The 19663-nt window shown below is 52.4% G+C and overlaps 1 protein-coding gene across 9 annotated transcripts in view; it reads left to right on the forward strand.

The window, feature by feature from the left end:
* TNS3 (tensin 3) overlaps window positions 1-19663 on the forward strand; it is a 214654-nt gene that overhangs the window by 25723 nt on the left and 169268 nt on the right. For 5 of the 9 annotated variants that reach the window (XM_064575498.1, XM_064575499.1, XM_064575500.1 and 2 more), the window contains exons 1-2: window positions 8555-8892; window positions 17041-17149. In XM_064575498.1, coding sequence (XP_064431568.1) covers window positions 8815-8892; window positions 17041-17149 — 187 coding nt within the window. In that variant the 5' untranslated portion in view covers window positions 8555-8814. Of the gene's footprint in view, window positions 1-8551; window positions 8893-17040; window positions 17150-19663 lie in introns of those variants that run through there. The other 4 variants (XM_064575503.1, XM_064575508.1, XM_064575504.1 and 1 more) reach the window with 2 other exon arrangements.

Below are 19663 nucleotides of genomic sequence, written 5' to 3' on the forward strand. Positions count from 1 at the left end.
AAGAACCAAGCCTGAAATTCATCTAACTGGGATTATTTAGATTTGTAGACTAAACGCGTTCTAGATGTGTAGTTTGAGTGACAGAGCATTTGCACCAGCATTTTGGAGTTTCAGAATTTCTTTATAGATCTTAGCTGTAAAAATGAGAAAGTGTTGGTTGGTCTTAAGATCTGAAGACTCCGGGCGCCTGGGTGGCTCAGTCGTTAAGTGTCTGCCTTCGGCTCAGGTCATGATCCCAGGGTCCTGGGATCGAGTCCCGCATCGGGCTCCCTGCTCGGCAGGAAGCCTAGTTCTCCCTCTCCCACTCCCCCTACTTGTGTTCCTGCTCTTGCTATCTCTCTCTCTCTCAAATAATAAATAAAATCTTTAAAAAAAAAAAAAAAGATCTGAAGACTCCAGGATGCACGCGAATTTATTTTATGAGTGTTAGGACTCTGATAAAGTATTCATTTGAAAATCAAGGAACTTTTAACTTTTTACAGTGATAAAATACAAAAGCTTTATTAAGGTGAAGATTTTTAAATTAAAAGCACAACACGACTGACCATTCTGGAAACTGGGGAACGGACAGCAGTCCCCAGCAGACCCACTGCCTGGTCCCCGCGGGCTGGCTGGTCGTGGCTGATGCTCACGGGCCAGGAGCCAGCAGGAGTGAGCTGGAGAGCTGTCCCCAGGGAGGCTCAGTCCAGCTCCAGAACAGGGAGGCCTGGGTCCGCATGCGAGTGCCCAAGGCCGCCTGGCTCTGCGTCCCCGGACTGGCGGCTCAGGTGGGAGTCTGAGCAGTGACCATGGAGCTCAGCTCGTGGATCCGTGAGACTCAATCCAAAGCACCTGCTTGTTGGTTTATTCTGAGGGTGTGTGGCTGTCCGTGTGCACCTATCTGGGGCGCCATGGGTGCTCGGCTGTGTTCAGGTTGTATCAGCAAGGGGGCGGAGAGTGGCACAAGCCAGCGTGGCACCCTCTTTGCCATCCTGTGGCTCCATCTCTGTTACTGTGCATCCGATGGACCGGGCAGTGTCTGGGGTGGTCAGGGGTCTCGGCCTGCACTCCTCATCTGCAGTGGCTCGGGGTCCCTGGAGTGTGATGCTGGCTACCCTGCCCAGGGGCTCTGCATGCTTGTCTCCCTTCCCCCTCCTGACTCGGCTGCCAGGTGCGTGGTCCTCACGACCTGGGGAGCCCGAGGCTGGCGTCCTGCCAGGTGTGTGGCCAAGGGCCGTGCTGGTCTGCTGGTCACGGGGACGTTCCATTCCTGCTCTCTGGGCATGGACAGAGATGTTGTTTCTTTTTTCTGAGTCGCAGCGAGCAATGAAGGTTATTTCCGGGAAATGTGTGTTTCATGTGCTGGGAAGTTCCTGGGGCCAGATTTGGGTACCGTGGGGTTTGCCTGCAGGCAGGAGCGTCACGGGCAGCCTGGAACAGAGTCCCTGTCGGTCAGAAGGACGGGTGCCTTCTGCGGAAATTCAGATCACAGGATCTTGTTATCAGCTCCCTTTGTGAATAGACTTTGATGGGGCCGCGTGCATTCCCAGCTTCTGGGCGAGGGAGATCGGGAAGACTCATGGCCCCATTGAGTTTGAATGTGAGCCCGCCGTACCAGGGGAGTTGCCTAAAGTCCCTGTTTCCCCAGAGCAAGGGGGGGAGCATCCAGCCCAGCCTGCCTCAGCACCTGCCTCAACACCTGCCCAGGACTAAAAATACTGACTCGCACTGACAACGATAAACACAAACAACTTTTGCTTTTTAAAAACCTTAGGAATAAGTAGGGACGCCTGGGTGGCTCAGCCGGTTAAGCGTCTGACTCTTGAGCTCAGCTCTGATCTTGATCTCAGGGTCATGAGTTCAAGCCCCGCATTGGACTCCACGCCCAACTTAAAAAAACAAAAAACAGCTTTAGGAATAAGTAGTTAAAATGTGTTAATACTGATGAAAACAGCCCAACTTCCTCAGAAACTGTGACATTATCTTTCCTCCCCTCTTTGTCCGGGAGGGAGCCCTCTCTGCAGGGGAAGAAGGCACATTTAGCGGCCGTGGTGGGCATGGTACCAAAGCCCCTGTGTGCATTACCTGGAGTCAACTTCGCCAGGATTTTTGGAGGTTGGTAGTGATTTTGCTGTCCCCGTTGGCAGGTGATGAAACTGGCCCAGAGTGGTTACTAATAAACCTGTTGACACACAGCAAATAGCAGAGCGGGTCCGGGGCACACCGTGGTGCTGTGTCTTCTGCGTCTGCGTGGCTTGTCCCGGTCCAGCCTCCTGGGGGATGATGCTCCAGGCCACGGGGGGGCCGGGGGAGGGGGAGCGGAGCATGTGCTCTGTTGCCAAGTCTCACTGTCCAGTGCTTCCTAACCCGGCTGCGGGTCAGAGGCCTGGGGGGGATTTGGAAGAAATCCTGGCGTCTGGGGGTCCCTCAGAGGTGGTGAGCTGAGGACTGTATGTTTCCAGGTGGAGACAGGTTGTTGCGGGCAAAGTGCCCGTCCGGAGGTCCGGATGTGGCCCAGTCAAGACCCTGGTCGCTCCATGCTGGGAACACTGGAGCAGAAGTGAGGGGCGTGGAAGCACGGAAGGCAATTCAAGGGTTTTCCAGATGAGGCTTGGTGACCCAGCAGGTGCTCTGTCAGCCTGGCCTGCACCATTCATCCTCATCCTCACCGTGGGAGCCAGCCCCCCCGACCCGGGTGACCAGGGGACGCATGGGGGGGCCCTGAGAACAGGGGCTTGGCTGGACGACATGCTCTTACAGAAGGGCAGCGGGCGTGGGTCCCCTGTCCTAACTTCCCAGAGCCTCCACTTGTCTCCAAGAAACGGAGACGGCAACCCCCAGAATGGGCATTTCTGGGGGATGGAGAGCGCCCAGCCCACTGCTGGCATTTTGAAGCCTGTCACCAGGCTTGGGTGAGGGTCTAGATTTTCCTCTGTGTGAAATAAAACTCCCTCTGAAGTACATCAGTTTGAAATCATTGGGGAAGAGTGGAGAAGGCACGCCCTGTGTGTCTGGAAGGAAGTGAAGGTTCCTCCCTCTCCTCCGGGGGTTCCCAGCTGAGAGCAGAGTGCATCCTGCATTTGCGGGTCTGGTGGCTTTGCTCAGGAACTAGCTCATTCTGGGGGGGTTCCTGGTACTTGGAGTCAGGTGATGATGCAGAGAGGCTGGTGGGGACGGGAGGCAAAGCCCCTAGGTCCCCCCCACCTTTGTCTCCCCGTGCCTAACAGGCCTCTAGCTCGCCTCCTGCCCAGCTCCCAGCTTCACCAGGACAGGATGGGGTGGCTGCTGGCTTGTCCGTGTGGACACCCAGCATGGACCAGAGGCCAGGACGCTTGGGCTCGGGCTGCTGGGCTCCTCGGCCTCAGGTGGGCTCTGGGTGCGAGGGACAGAAAGGCTCCCCAAGGGCCCCCCAGGCCCACAGCTCCCCTCCCCTGGACCATCTCAGTGCAGAGGAAGGGAAACTGGGTGTCTGTTTCCTGGTCTGCCGGGGGAGGGGGAGACCCTGCGTGCTTGGGCGGGGGTCTGCTCTCACCTGGTGAAGGATGCGTCCTGTGCCGGTTGAGGGTGGAGGCAGGTAAGATATGCCCAGTGGGGTTTGCTTCCTCCTTTTAGGATTGCATTTGAGGCCGTGGTGTCCACCTGGAAGAGCCCAGAGTCTGTGGCATGCAGGGGTCTGTGCGGGTTCTGCCGGCCCCAGTGGCCATCCTCCCTGCCCTCACGCTCGGGGGCTGCCCCCCTGTCTCCCTACCTCGGCCAGGTGAAGCAGCCAAGACCCCTCCCCTGCCTTCCACAGCCCCTCCTCTGTCATCCCGTCCCATCCCACCACTGGTCCCCATGTGGAGACAGGAGGACAGGGGTCAGCCTAGGCAGGGCAGGGTGCGCCTGCGGGGGGTGGGGGATGGGGCCACCCTCCATCTCACCCTTCCTTTGGTCCAGGTCTTCCATGAAGCACTTGCTGCCTTTGAGCAGAGAAGCATCCCTCCACACATCCGAGGTTGCTTTTGTCGAGAAAGCCCTTTTTCTGGACGTTTCGAAGGTGGGGAGGATATGCACGACAGGGGAGAGTGCACGGGGAAATGAAAACAAATGCCCCTTTTCTCAGCATTGGCGGGAAACTTTGTGCTAAGGATGCCAGAGGTCAGCACCTTGTTTCTTAGAAAGGCCACCAGATGTGGTGAGCGGGCCGTGAGCTCGGGCAGGGACTTGCCTTGGACTCTGCCGCCAGCGAGGACATTTCAGTTCCACGGGCTGCACGGCATGACCGCCTTGAGGCGTTCCTCATGGGTTTCCTGAGCACCTGCTGTGACTTTCAAGAACGGGGGATGTGAAGGGCAGAGCCTGGAGAGGAATTTCGGCCAGTCCTGCATCCCCCCCCTGAGTAGCTCAGGCTTTGACCATCTTCGAGGGTCAGGTTCCAAACACGCAGCACCTTTGATCTGGCCCTGTCCCCAAAAGTGTCCCTGGGGGGCCATGCACCTGTGCTCCCTGGGGGACACTGCAAGCCAGCTCTCTGGCTCTCCAGTGCTCTGGGTCCCCGTGCATCCCTGGACGCCCCGGGACTCAGTTTCCCCTTCTGTCTAGTGGCCCATCTCCCCTTCCCGGCATTGTCTGGGGCCAGGCTCTGTCGCTGTCAGTGAGCGGGACATTCAGGGCTCCCTGGGTGTTGCCGAGTTAGGAAGTACTGAAGTGGCTAGTGCCCTGAGGGGGCTCACTGGATCCTGCCCCGTCTGGTGGCAGGATGGAGCAGGGTGAGCATGGAAGGGAGGAAGAGGAATGTCGTGAGAGCCAGGATTTGCCCCAGGTCCGTGCTTGAGAAAGGCCTGGGTGCGAGACCGGCCCACGGAGATGGACCTCGGGCCTCCGATGCCCAGAATGGCCGGCGTCCCTGTCCCCACACCAGCAGGGAAGACATGCACAGAGGCCTCTGCAGATGAGAGCTGCCAACAGCTCACGGGTCTCCAAGTCCTGAAACGAGTCTTTCCCATCTCCAGAGGCCAAGTGCTTTTAAAAGTACCTCAGGTGGCTCTTGAAAGCTCTCTGGCACTCGGGGTCATGGAGCCACGGGCCAGCTGTGGACCGGCCGTGGACCAGTGACTGGCCTTTGACAGTGCTATGTGTGCTGGCGGTGGTGGTGAAGACAGGCGCTCTGCGCCCAGAGTGCTTGGTGACCCCACCGCAGATGCCACGGCTGGAGCCAGGGCGCATCCCGCTCCCGGGGGCCATGGATTTTGGGCCCAGTCACTCCGACCCTGTGACAAAGTTGCATGGCCAGCCTTCTCTGTTTCTTTTGCTGGGAAATCGGATTGTAAATCGAGCGCTGGGCGCTGGGTGTGACCACTGCTAATGTGGGAGATGATGTGTGCACGTGTGTGTCCGTCTGAGTCTGTGTCTCCATGGAAACCGTGGGCCACACCAGCCGTTTCCTGAAACTTTCTCCATCTGTGTTTGCGAGGGATGTTTCTGGACCGATGAGCAAGTGTGAGTGCGTGGACCCACGGGGTCTGAGCAGGCCTGCCCTCCCCCCGTGAGCCCCAAATCCTGTATCAGCGTCGGCCTTGGTGTGGGCTCCTGTCCCCAGTTTGGTCTGGGCTTCCAGCCCCAGGTGGGTGATGCGGCCCGGGAGCTGGAGCTTGCCCTCGAGGACTGGCCGGCGGAATCCCCAAAGCCCATCCTCTGCAGGACGAACCGCTTCTTTCCTGGGGTCTCATGCAGCCAGAAGCCCATGGTAGGCGGCTGTGGCCTTATGAGGGGCAGACCGGGCTGTGGGTGAGAACCTGGTGAGGTGGGGCCGTCTGTGCCCGGAGGACAGGACCTGCCCCGGCTTCTGAGTTCCCCAGGGATCCCCAGATTGAGCTGCCCCCAGATCCTTGTGCTTCAGCCTGCTCCCAAGGCGGGCAGAGGGTGAGCTGAGACAGACTGAGTAACCAGCATTGACGTCATGGAAAGCAGCTTTCTTTCATTCCTGCCCAGCATTTATTGTCCCCACTCGGTCTGCGTGCGGAAAACCCCAGGCAAAGGTTAGATCTTGCTGGACGGATGAGGCACAGACAGAAGGCCCGGGGATGGAGGTGGGCTTGGGTGAGGGCTGGTGAGCAGTCGGGGAGGCCGGGCAGGAGAGGGGTCCTGGGCTGAGCCCAGGAAGGCAGCAGTTTTCAGCCCCAAAGGAGAATCGGAAAACTTCGAGAAGGCCTGAGCGAAGCCCCAGCGTTCACCAGGGCACAGAGCCCAGGAGCCTCGGGGTGCACACAGGCTGGGGGACGCTGCAGGAGGGCTTGGGGGAGGCCGGCGGGAGAATAGGGCAGCCTGCAGGGCTCCCAGTTTTGCGTTCGGGGAAGTTCCTTTGGGCTGTCGTGTTCTGGCCTTCGACCCAAAGACCCTGTCTGGGTTGCTGAGTCTCACCCGGGCGTTGTGACAACCTGTTGGTTGTCGTCTGTGATGTGGACCACATGCATCTGATCCACGAGGAGTAAGAAAGTGCGGCAATTTACTAAACGAGGTGACTTTTATTTATTTATTTATTTATTAAAGATTTTATTTATTTATTTAAGAGAGAGAGCACAGAGGGACAGTGGGAGAGGGAGAAGCAGGCTCCCCACTGAGCAGGGAGCCCGCCTCGGGGCTCGATCCCAGGGCCCTGAGATCATGACCTGAGCCGAAGGCAGACGCTTAACGGACTGAGCCCCCCAGCTGCCCGAACGAGGTGACTTTTAAATAAGAGATTTGGGGTGTCCCTATGAAAACAAGCATCTGTCTCATGATCTGCAGGCCTGGGATGTTCCTGCGCTCTCGACAGTCCTATGCAGGGGCCCCCACAGAGTGGGGAGTCCGGCCTCAACGTTGGGGAACTTTACCACGTTGGGGAGGGGTCTCCTGCTTGCTGGGATTCACGTCCCCTCTGCTGGTTCTGTGGGTAAGGCTGGCAGTAGATCCAGCTGGTTTCTGGAAAAAGTGTGTGTGCTGTGCGCCCCCAGATAGCGGAATGACATGCTTCTAGCTCGGCTTGTAGACACGGCTCCGTGCCCCATCTTGTGTTTGCTGTCGGGGAATCAGAAACACGTTTGACACAGATGGTATCTCGGGTCCTGTGTCACTCCGTGGGCGGAGAGGCATATGTAGTAGAAACAGGACTGAGAAGTGTTTGCAAAACTAAAAAGTCTGAATCCGCCCCGGAAAAGTGAGTAAGCGATGAATGAATCTCGAAAATGAATGAATGAAGAGAAAGATGACTAGTGACCTAAGTTGAGGGGGGGGAGCCATGAGAATAAATGGGTGTCTGCACCCGAATGGCGTGATGCTGGGTTGGTTGGTTTGTTTTTTTGTGGCTGAAAGTCCAAGAGCCTTGCCGTTCCCCTGCAGAAACGGGAAGATGGATGTTCCGTGCCAGAACCCGAGAGGTTAATTCTGGCCTTGAATCCACCACTGGAATTCGCACATGTGTTAGCCATAAAGACCTCGCTCTAGCCCAAGCCCACCCAGCTGCTTCCAAAGCTAAGACATTGGAGTTGCTCACGGAATCAAAGATGGGAAGGAAGTCAGAGTGTTGGCCCGACCCAGGTCTGAGCGCGGTGCATTCCCGCTGGGCACAGAGCAGGCCAGGTCACCAGGGGCCCGTGGCTGGGGGGCACTAGGAGAGCGGCCTGAGGCCAGAAGTCTCCCTAGCCCTTCTGCTCCCTCCTCTTGCAGTCAGACATGATCAAGGCAGCCTTTCCCTCCTCCCAGGAGCTACCAGAGCTGCGATCACTGCTCCACAATGGCAGCCGTGTCCCTTCGGTCCAGCGGGGGTCCGACGCGCTCAAGGAAAGAGCTCTTCTGTCTGCGGATCGTGCCGTCCCTCGTTCTGGGCTGTCCTTCACGCTAAGCGACCCTTCCACTTTCCAGGTGTCTGCCTTCCTCTTCATGTGACACTCTGCCCCCACCCTCCTGGTCACCTTCAGCTCCCACGCTCCAGGTTTTAAATTCCCTTCCGAGATCACAGAGCCAGAGAGGAAAACGGGATGTGTGATTTTCCAGTGGCTGGCTGGCCCTGAGAATGGTGAGGAGGAGGAGAGCGTGGGGATCCTAGCCCCCCAGCTGTGGAAAGACCCTAATCCTGAGCTTTGAGCCTGCTGGGACCCACAGCTGGTCCTCCTCTCTCTAGCAAGGAGGGGCTCCTTGGTTTCCTTGGTTGCGGAGGCACTTTGGAAAGAGAACCCTTCTGCCTTGGGGTTTTCCTTCTTTGCACTCCCAACCCACGGTGTGCCAGCAGGGTAGATTACCAATGATACTGAGCATTACAGAGGCAGGTTTACTGGACCACGGTCAAGATTTTAAAATCCTGAAAGCCTGAGCCCGCAGGTTTGACTTTAAGCCCCTCGGTTGGCATTCTTGGAGAGGTCTGAAATCCTAGTCAAGCTGACCCCCCCCCCCCCCCCCAGCGAAAGGCGTGGGTAATTTAAGTCGGGTGGCAGCGGAAGGTTTGCCCCCCAGCCCTGCCCTGGGAGGCGTTTCTTCTCCACTTTGCCTGCGTCTGGCTGAGAAGCCTTTTGCCTCCTCTGTGGAGCTGCGGTCTGGGGCGGGGGAGGGAGGGCTAATTCGTGTCAGATGGAGGGGCGCCCAGGGACCGTGCGCTCGCTCGCCTCGCTTTTGTTCCAGGCATCTGACTTCTGACGGTAGAGTGGACTTGGGGGTGCCGGCTGCGCCCTTTCGGGTCTCCGGGGTCGAACTTTGCCTGGGACTTCGAGGCGCAGGGGCCCAGGAGGCACCCCAGCCCGGCCCCGCCGCGGGAGAGGGGTCAGCGCCCGCCGCGGCCGACCTCGCCTGGCCAGGGCCGAGCTCTCCGCGGGCGCCCGGGCGGCCATGCGGCTGCGCTCCCTGACCTCGGGGCCGCCTGGAGGGTGCGCGCGTGGGGCCCGGGCGCGCCGGCACCCGCGCCAGGTGAGTGGGTGCGAGCGCGCGCGGGGGCGCAGGGCCGAGGGGGCGCGAAGGCGCCGGCCTCTCGGAGCCGGGCGCGGGGCTTGAAGAGGGGGCGCGGGGGCGCGGGGCTCGGAGCTGGGGAGCTGGGGCGCAGGGGCTCTCGGAGCAGAGCGCTTTCGAGGCAATGCGCGCGCGCGTGTGCGAGTGTGTCCGTATGCCCACGTGTGTCCGTGCTCCCTTGCCTGCGCGTGCTCGTGCGCCCTTGTCCGCGCACAATCGCGCGTGGTTCTGTGCACGCGCGTGAGTACCTTGTGTGCGCGCGCGCGGGGGAGGACGAGGGGAAGCGGGAAGCCGGCCTTTGCCTGGTGGGAGGCGGGCGCCCGGGTGAGCGCACGCACGTGGAGTGGGAGAGTTCAGGGTTAACTTTCTAATCCAACTGCCTTTTGAACGCGCTTCCTTGGACTCCTTTTCCGGAGAATGGAAGTAGGACACTGGCCTTGATGTAGACTGGGGGCGCAGCCCAGATTTCTTTCAAAGGGAAAGGGCCCCAACTCTGTGCTGATGGCGTGTTTCGATAACACAAGCTCGCCAGGGCCACGTTGCAGTCCGTGGTCCACGGGACCGTCCTCCACCGCGTTTGAATTAAACCGAGCAGATGCCCCCTGGCTCGAGCAGCCCTTTCTCTGAGCCTAATAATTAGGCATTTATTGCATTCGTTTCCCGGAAACTTTTCTAAGGTTCTGAGAAATGAGTAAGTAAGTCGAAGTGTCAGCCACTTCACATCCCTTCGGTCGCCCTGCATTCTGATAATCAGTTTAACAGCCAAACGCTGTTGCTGGGGAGCTTGGGACAGTGTGTGGTGTGGGGAGGGTGTCTGGACGCCTGTGTCCTTGGGCTGCGAAAGGGTGGAGACCTCTGTGGGCGTCATCCCAGAGGTTTAGGGGCTACTCTGTCCATGCAGGAAGGTTTTGTGGCCCTTTAACTTCAGGGTCAAGTTGATTTGTGTTTTTGCCCTGGGTCTGCTCCCTGGAATGCCGCCTGCCGGTTTCCCAGGTACCAGAACTCACGCCTAAATCGTCTTTCCCCGGGAGGAAAACAGCGAGGTCTGTGCTGATTTACTGTGGGTCAAGCTGTTTTGTGTGTGGGTCACTGTTTTGCTACTGTAACATTAGCCCAGAGAACCCACAGAGAATTCTGTGCAGTTTTGCATTTCTGTAGAGCCGAGCAGAGCTGTACCCTCCCGCGCTCACATGGAGCTTTTCCTTGCTCAGTTTTGCAGAGATTTTTCTTTCTAAAAAGAGACCTCACAATCAAGACCAGCACTAATTACCGGGTACCCCTCCGGGAGTCCTTGTGGAACGGGCAGCCCTGCTCACTGCCCTTCCAACTGTCTGCTCCTAACAATTAAATGCAATTTAGATTCCTGAACTGAGCCTGCTAAATGCTGCAGCTTGGAAGCCTCCCCTCCCCCGTGCACTCTGTGGCCCCACCTCTCTGGGTGAAATGAAAGCACGGTATCAGGTGAGAACAAAGGCCGTCTAATCCCGTCTAGCTCATTTCACAATGGAGATGTTCTGTACAGATGAAGCGTGAGCAGATGTTATTACACTATCCGGGGCGAGTTCCTCGGGGATGCGGCCGGGACAGATTGGGCTTCAAGCTTCCCCCCCTCCCCAACACCTCTGCTGTTTACCCTCCAGCCTTCTAGCTGTGGCCCAGCGGGCAAGAAAATCTCAGAACACAGTGCCTCTTTCTCCCTGGTTGGAATAAAGGTATTTGGAAGGAATAAAAGGTCACAGTGTCCCCCGTTGGCCCGAAGACTAGGGCCAATTCATCCTGTTAACAAACGTTAATTGAGGGTCTCAGGTTCTCTGTCTGCCAGGCACTGTGCAGAGGGGCTCAGAGACACATGGATGAGAGCCCTGTATCCTGCCTCTGGGACATTGCAATGGAGCATCGGAGAGAAGGTGGATAAACAAATAACTCACACACGAGGGGGGAAAGTGTGTGCCAAGTGGGGCATTGCCATGAGGACTGTATTTTCAGATGCTTGAATGCCTGCTCCTGTCTGAGTGTGAGACGGGTGGAGACAGGGTCTGAGCCCGCAGCCTTTAACTTCGGCTCTGTGGTTTCTGTTTCGAGTCCTCCCATCTGTGTTTGTGGGTCCGCGGTGGTCATGCTTACGGCACAGAAGGACCCTGCCGGTGTCCTGAGTTTCACGGGAGGAACACCGTCGTCCCTCCCTTGTGGGCACTGAGTGCAGGAGCCCTGCTCTCCCAAAAGTTTAGTGTCTCGCAAAAACCTGTAGCAAACGGATGAACAGGGATATACCAACAGTGCCTTATGTTTATGCAGGATCCTTATAGTATAGTCCGTTATGTAGTGGTCGCTCTCGGTCCTGGCTGCAGATTGGAATCACGGGGTGAGTTCTGAAAAAAAAGTTTGTATTCTAGCCTCACCTCCGGATGATCTGTTTTAACTGGTCTGGGCGGGGTTTTGAGAGAGTGTTTTCAAAAGCTGACGGAGTGATTCCCATGGGTGGCTGGTGCACACAAATCCTGCCTGGTGTATATATAGCATTTGGTCATTTACAGTAGCTCCATTCACAGGCAGGAGGGGAAAGTATCCTCTGTGTCCCCAGGTCCCTAGTGACTTGCACGGGGTCCCAGAGCTCATACTGCAGGCAGCAGAAGCTGAGTCCTGCTTGGTGCGTGACACTTCGCCTCCTTAGAGAGGCTTGACAAGATCCACATAAACACCACGAGATGCCTGATGATGTGGCAAAGACTTTGGAGGAACTGGAAGTGGTCAGGTGGGATGTAGGGGAGAGGAGGACTAGAGCTGGTCAGGTGGAAAGCTGTAAGCTGCCCGCACTCCAGAGAGCTCAAATAGCAGGGAAGATGAGAACAGCCAAAGCTCGTGTTCACATTGGAATCACCCCTTTGCCAGTTCCAGTCCCTTGTAAGGCCAAGGGGGGATGGTAGCTGTGAATGATCAGTTATGTCAGTTAGGTCAGGGAGGAAGGAGTTGGGGTCTGAATACTTAATCAAATTGTACACTAGAATATGTGCAAACTTCAAAGTTGTTTTGTGCTTTGAATGTAAACCTGAATTTTAAAACCCATCTGCCAATTACAAAAAAAGCCTGTTGGGATTTCCATTCAGATGGTGTGGAATCTGTCGATTTGATGGAAGAAACTGCATCTTGACTAAAGCGAGTCTTGTCATCCATGAACATGGTATATCCCTCTGCCTCTGTAGGTTTTCCTCACTTTCTTTCTGAAATGGTTTACATTTTTTACTTTATAGGCCTTCCACATCTTTTGTTAGACTGATTTCTAAGGATTTAATATTTTTGATGATACTGTGAATGGTAATGTTCTTTGAATTTCAGTTTCTGAATGTTTATTGCTAGGATGTAGACATACATTTTGTACAGTCAGTGAGCTCCTGTGCTACAACTTTGCTGAACTTGCTTGTTAGTTCTAGAGCTTTTTTGTACATTTCATGGAATTTTTTTTTTATAGTCAGTGGTTTCATCAGTGACTAAAGACAGTTTCACTTCTTCCTTTTGAAACTAGATACCTATTATTTATTTTTCTTGCCCAATTGCACTGATTAGAACCTCTAAGACAATGTTAAATAGAAATGTTGATTGCAGACATCCTTGCCTTGTTCCGGAGCTTAAAGGGAAAGCATTCAGTCTGTTGTCCTTAAATTGGGGTTTACGGTGGAGTTTACCAAGTTGAGGAAGTGTCTCTCTATTTTGATTTGAGAGTGTTTATCAGGAAATGGATATTGGATTTTGTCAGAGTTTCCGCCCCCCCCCCCGATTAATTGAAAGCTTGTGTAGGTTTCTTTTTTAATTTTAATTTTATTTTATTATTTTTTAAAGATTTTATTTATTTATTTGACAGATGGAGACATAGCGAGAGAGGGAACACAAGCAGGGGGAGTGGGAGAGGGAGAAGCAGGCTTCCCGCCGAGCAGGGATCCCGATGCGGGGCTCGATCCCAGGACCCTGGGATCATGACCTGAGCCGAAGGCAGATGCTTAACGACTGAGCCACCCAGGTGCCCCAGTAGGTTTCTTTTTTAGTTTACTGATTGGTATTTGAATGTTAAACCAACTTTGCCTCCCTGGGATAAATCCTGTTTGCTATGATGTATTATTTAGAAGTGTGTTGTTTAGTTTCTAAATACTTGGGGAATTTTTTTTGGTTTTCTTTCTTTTCTTTTATGGTTTCTAATATAATCCCATTGTGATCAGAGAACATATTTAGTATGGTTTGAATACTTGTAAATTTATTTGGACTTGTTTTATGTCCCAGGCTGTGGTCTGCTTCAGTAAACATTCCATATGCACTTGAAAAGGATGTGTATTCTGTTGCTGTTGGTCAGATGTTCTGTCATTGTCAATTAGGTCAAGTCTTTTGAGAATGTTGTTCAAATCTTATGTATCTTTGATTATTTTCTGCAATAATTATCAGTTATTATTGATAAAAATAATTATTAGTCATTGGGCAGGGGTATATTAGCTCTCTGGGGCTGCCATAACAAAATGCCAGACTGGGGGACTTAAACAACAGAAATTTATTTTCTTACAGTTCTGGAGGCTGGAAGTCCAAGATCAAGGTGTTGACAGGCTTCGTTTTTCCTGAGGCCTTTTTCCTTCTTTTGTAGATGGCTACCTTCTCGCTGAGTCCTCCTCAAATGGACTTTCCTTAGTGTGCAAGCCCCCCCAGATGTCTCTTCCTCTTCTTGTAAGGGCACCAGTCCTACCGGATTAGCAGCCCACCCTTATGACCTTATTTGACCTTAATCACCTCTTTAAGGGCTCCATCTCTCCATACAGTCATATTGGGAGTTTGGTCTTCAACATATGAATTTCATGGGGACATAGTTCAGTGTAAGAGAGGGATAAATAAGTTTCTGACCATATTTACACATTTGCCTGTTTATGTCTTTGCAATCCTATCATTTCTTGCTTTATGTATTTTGAAAGTATTGTTAATAGGTGCATACATGTTTATGATTATATGTTCTCTTGATGCATGTACCCTCTTATTGTGAAATCCCTCTCCATATCATTGGTAACATTCTTTAATCTGGAATCGACTTTGTCTGATATTAATATAGCCACTCCAACTTTCCTTTAACATTATCCGTGTGTATTTTTTCTGTCTTTTTTCTTTTTTTAAAGGAATATAATCTGACAACTGTTGCCTTTTAATTAAGGCATTTAAACTATTTATATAATGTGATTACTAATATGGTGAGGTCTAAATCTATCATCTTGCTATTTGTTTTCTGTTTCTCTCACCTAGTCTTTGCTCTACTTTCCCTTTTTTGCCATGTATAGATTAATTGAACTTTTACTTTTATTTTTAATGTTTTAAAGATTTTATTTTTAAGTAATGTTTACACCCAGTGTGGGGCTCGAACTCATGGCCCTGAGATCAAGAGTCCTATGCTCTACCGACTGAGCCAGGCAGGTACCCCTAGGTTAGTTGAACTTTTTAAAAAATAATTTCATTTTATCTGTTTTGTTGGATTATTACCTATCACTCATTATTTTAGTAGTTGCTTTGGGGTTTATAGTACATCTCTCTAGTTTATCACAGCCTGCTTCACATGATAGTGTATGAGAGCCTTGCAGTAGAATGCTTACATTTCTCTTTTCCTTGGCTTTGTGCTGTTTTATCATAAATTTTACTTTTATGTCTGTTGAACCTCACTTTACATCGTTATTAGTTTTTGCTTCAACAGTTAATTATTTTATAGTGAACTTTTAATAATAGGAGAAAATCTTATGTATATATCTACATACTTACCATTTCTGGCACTGTTCCTTCTGTGTAAAGCTGTCTTTCCAGTTGTGATCATTTTCCTTGTGCTCAGACTATGTTTAACTTGTCTTGTAGTATGTGTCAGCTGGTGATGAAATATTTCAGCTTTTGCATATCATAAGAATTTTTAAATTCACTTTAATTTTTGAATGCTGTGTTTGCTGGGTCCAAAATTTCAGGGTGGCAGAATTTCTCTTGGCACTCTAAATCTCTCCACTGTTTTCTCACTGGATTTATTTTCCATGAGAAATCTGCTGTTGTGCTAATGGTTGGTCTCCTGTCGTAATGTGTCTTTTCCTCTCCTCTGGAGGCATTTGCGATTTTCTGTGTATCACTGGGTTTGAGCAGTGTGATTATCATGTGCCTTGGTGTCATTTCTGCCACATTTCTTGTACTTGGGATTTATGGAGTTTTTTCAGTCTGTGGGTTTATAGTTTCGCTCAGATTTTGGAAAAGTTTTAGGCATTATATTTTCAATGATTCCCCTCCCCTCTTTACAGAGACCTCAATTACACATGCGTTAGGCTGCTTGAACTTTCCCACAGCTCGCTGATGCTCTGTTGATCTGTGTGTTTACTTAGGTGGTCCCTTCTTCCTGTGCTTTATTTGGGCAGTTTGTACTGTGATGTGAGCATATACCACACGCATGTGCACATCAGCACTCGGCTAATGTTTCAGAGGGCCCTTGTGCACATCTTAGGGGTTCCATGCAGCCCTGTTTTGTGGTGCTCTGGTGAGTGAACTCTTGCTGCCCTGTTCTGCCTGGACGCTTAGCACCTACTCCTCAATCCCAGGTGGTACACTGGTCCCCTTCTTTCTCTGCATTCTGGGACCTTCCTCGATGCAGGAATCTGGGGCAGTCATGGAGCTCACCTCACTGTTTTCCTGCCTCTGAGGAACTAGATAGATTGGTTTGCCTGTTCATGAACGTCATGTAAATAGTCATCACTGTGTGCTTTTGTGTCAGAGTTCTTTTGCTCAGCACGATAACGCTTTAGGTGCTCATTCATGATTAGTAGTGTGTAATGGTAGCAAGCTCTTGCGTGTACCTGAACAGTGTTCCGTCATAGGAATATATCACAGTTTGTTTATCCAGTCTCCTTTTTTTTTTTTTTTTTAAAGATTTTATTTATTTATTTGACAGAGAGAGACATAGTGAGAGCAGGAACACAAGCAGGGGGAGTAGGAGAGGGAGAAGCAGGCTTCCCGCGGAGCAGGGAGCCCGATACAGGACTCAATCCCAGGACTCTGGGATCATGACCTGAGCCGAAGGCAGACGCTTAACGACTGAGCCACCCAGACGCCTCTATCCAGTCTCCTTTTAATGGACATTTGGGTTATTTCCTGTTCGGGACATTTTTAAATAAGGCAGCTCTGCCCATTCTTGCACAAGACTCTTGTGGGCATATGCATTCACTTCTGTTGGGTGTCTCCAGGAGTGGAATTGCTGAGTCACAGCATTGGTGTAGCTCTAAAAACATGTGTAAGAAACTATAGTTGTACATTTGTTTCCCATTCTGGCTAACATTTAATCTTCCAGGGAATTGTGGCTGCTTCTGGTGGTAAGTATGGGCCTCAGTGGATCCAGGCCCTGGGAAGATACACTGCCGAATATCACCAATGGGGTAGAACGATGGTGTTTGGTTTCTAAGGCAAATTGAATTTCTGTAAGATGATCGGATACAGCCGTGAGCCTTGACCCTGTAAACCAGGTAGATGAGTGGTTCAGGTATTCCTAGTACCCGTGTGTGTCGTGGATTCAGTGCTGTGCCGGGTTTAGGGAGGAACCGCATATCTTAACACACTGGTCTTACATGACTGCTTCTCGGTCCGCAGAGGTGCACATTCACTTGGAGAGGCCCAGGGGCCGGGAGAATCAGTCACCAAGCTTCCTCTGAACACGGTTGTGCTGTTTGCTGAGCATTGCTTCCAGAGGAAGCATTAAGATTCTGGGATTGCCTATGGATTACTTTGTCATGGATGTCGGTGGAAGCTAATACAGGATCACATTATCAGCGTTGATTAGTGCCGCGCTCCTGACGCTCTTCACCCATTTATAAGGGGATTTGCAAGCCAGGGGGCAAGGGGGTGTGAGCTTCCCTCTGGGACTCTGGCATCGAGAATGCTGACGGGGTATCTGAGGCTCCCCTGGGGAATCCCAGCGTTGGCTGGATGGCTTCTTGTTCTTCTCTGTTGAACGGGTAAAGTTCCTTTTTTAGCTCTTCCCAAACTCTGCTAGACGCCTTATTTCCTGAAAGAGAAAAGAAAAAGCAAACAAACTATGAATCGTGGAGCTGACAGTTTCTCCCTTCGTTTTTTCAGCCAGAAGAATTAACGAGTCTGCACAGTTTTAAGAACAAAGCCTTTAAGAAACCCAAGGTCTGTGGGGTTTGCAAGCAGATTATTGACAGCCAAGGGATTTCATGCCGAGGTGAGTGCACGTTTATCATTCCCTTGCTAATGAAACCAAAACATAGCAAACAAACAAACAAAAACCCAAATGAAAAGCTTCTTTCGGGAGTTGGGAGTTTCCAAAAGTTAAATCATGGAATTCCCCTTCCGAGCTGGTGTTTACCCCCCACCCTTCCTGGGGCAGGGACCGACTGTATTTACCGGGATTCGTGCTCAGGAGGAAACTTTTCCAGAAGGAGCAAAGCTGCTGACGTGGGTGAGGGGACAGCAGTGAGCGGCTGTGACTTGCCCTCCGTCTATGCTGGGGGGTCCGTGACTTGGGTTATTCAGTCTTGTGCTCTGACCTCTTAGTGAGTGTACAATGGCATGTTCTGCAACTCGGGGTCAGGGCTCGCCTGGCGGGCCCTTCAGCCTGGTGTCAGGGCTCTGATGCTCAAGCCCCAGGCAGTCGTGTGCTTGCATGTTAATAAATCCGGAGAGTGGGCCTGTGAGAACAACATTGCTCATTTCCCTTGAGCCCTAGAATCCCGGCTGGGGGCTGGGGGTCTGCGTCACAGAGCACAGGCAGGTTGGGGGACCGGGCCCTGGAGGAGGCACAGGGTGGCCCTGTGGTGTCGCCAGTGGGCTTCTGTGGTGTTGGGACTGCCTCTTGGCTCCCCTTTCTCCCTGAGGACCCCCGTACTCAGTCCCTGCAGGCTGCTTTGGGGTGGGGCCGCAGGGGAGGAGGGTCAGACTTCAGCGGGGTGAGGGGGGACCCGGGCCTCTAAGGTCTCTCTTGCAGGAAAAGGGCCTGAGAGTGGGCGGGCTGGTGTGGCTGCTCCACCTAAGGGTCCTGTGTCGTTCTTGCTGACGGTGCTCCCAGGGCCATGAGCATGCCACCACCTCGGTCACTCCTTCCCACCGCGGCCGCAGGGGGCCTGTCAGCGGGGCCCTCCCCTACCTGACCCCCCAGTGTCTCTGTGTCCTTTTCTGGATGTGTGGGCCCCCTCCCTTCTCCCTGGAGGCAGCCTGTGTCAGGGCCTGGGGGGCTCCCCGTCACCTGGCCCCCACGAGCTGCTGCGCAGGCTGGAGAGGTCTTGCATTGCATGACTCAGTGCTCTTGTCTTAAGGGATCACTCTGAAGGCTCCAAACGCAACTGTATGATGGGCACCCCGGTGACATTGTCAGGCGAACAGGGCCTGTGGAAGGACCCTCCCTGTGCTTGAATTTTCCTTTAGAGTTACTGTGAATAACAGATTAAGTACACGTGGAACACACAGAACGTGGACTGGCTCAAGAAAGCGTCCAGTAGTGTTAGTGATGGTGGTGGTGGTGGTGGTGAAGATGATGATGATGCTGGTGATGATGATGGTGGTAACATTGGTGATGGCATTGGTGGTGATGGTGATTGTAATGATGATCGTGGTGATGGTGGTGGTGATGAAGATGACGACGGTGATGACGATGGTGATGAAGATGATGATGGTGATGAGGAGGAAGATGCTGTTGCTGCTGCTGGTGACGTTGGTGATAATGCTGATTGTGGTGCTGATGGTGATATGACGATGATGGTGACGTTGATGACGGTTGTGGTATTGATGATGGTGTTGGTGGTAATGATGATCACGGTGATGATGCTGGGGATGATGACGGTGATGAATTGGTGATGGTGTTGGTAATAATGCTGATTGTGGTGGTGATGGTGATACGATGATGGTGACGATGACGGTTGTGATATTGATGATGGTGTTGGTGATAATGCTGATTGTGGTGCTGATGGTGATATGACGATGATGGTGATGTTGATGACGGTTGTGGTATTGATGATGGTGTTGGTGGTAATGATGATCACGGTGATGATGCTGGGGATGATGACGGTGATGAATTGGTGATGGTGTTGGTAATAATGCTGATTGTGGTGGTGATGGTGATACGATGATGGTGACGATGACGGTTGTGATATTGATGATGGTGTTGGTGATAATGCTGATTGTAATGATGATCGTGGTGATGGTGATGAAGGTGATGATGGTGATGAGGAAGAAGATGCTGCTGCTGCTGGTGCTGTTGGTGATAATGCTGATTGTGGTGGTGGTGGTGATATGACGATGATGGTGACGTTGATGACGGTTGTGGTATTGATGATGGTGTTGGTGGTAATGATGATCATGGTGATGAATTGGTGATGGTGTTGGTGATAATGCTGATTGTGGTGGTGATGGTGATATAATGATGGTGACATTGATGACGGTTGTGGTATTGATGGTGTTGGTGATAATGCTGATTGTAACGATGATCGTGGTGATGGTGGTGGTGATGAAGATGACGACGGTGATGACGATGGTGATGAAGATGATGATGGTGATGAGGAGGAAGATGCTGCTGCTGCTGGTGATGTTGGTGATAATGCTGGTTGTGGTGGTGCTGACGGTGATGTGATGATGGTGCTGCTGGTGGTGATGGTGATGGTAGAGAAGGGTAGGGGTGTATTCTGTGACTCAGGCTCCTGTTTTTGCTGTTCCTGTTCTGGCTCATTCTTGACCTTCAAGTCCC

The sequence above is a fragment of the Mirounga angustirostris genome, unplaced genomic scaffold (genome assembly GCF_029215605.1).
Source record: "Mirounga angustirostris isolate CCGP_5_RB_7025 unplaced genomic scaffold, mMirAng1.0.hap1 SCAF_12, whole genome shotgun sequence".
NCBI classification, from domain to species: domain Eukaryota; kingdom Metazoa; phylum Chordata; class Mammalia; order Carnivora; family Phocidae; genus Mirounga; species Mirounga angustirostris.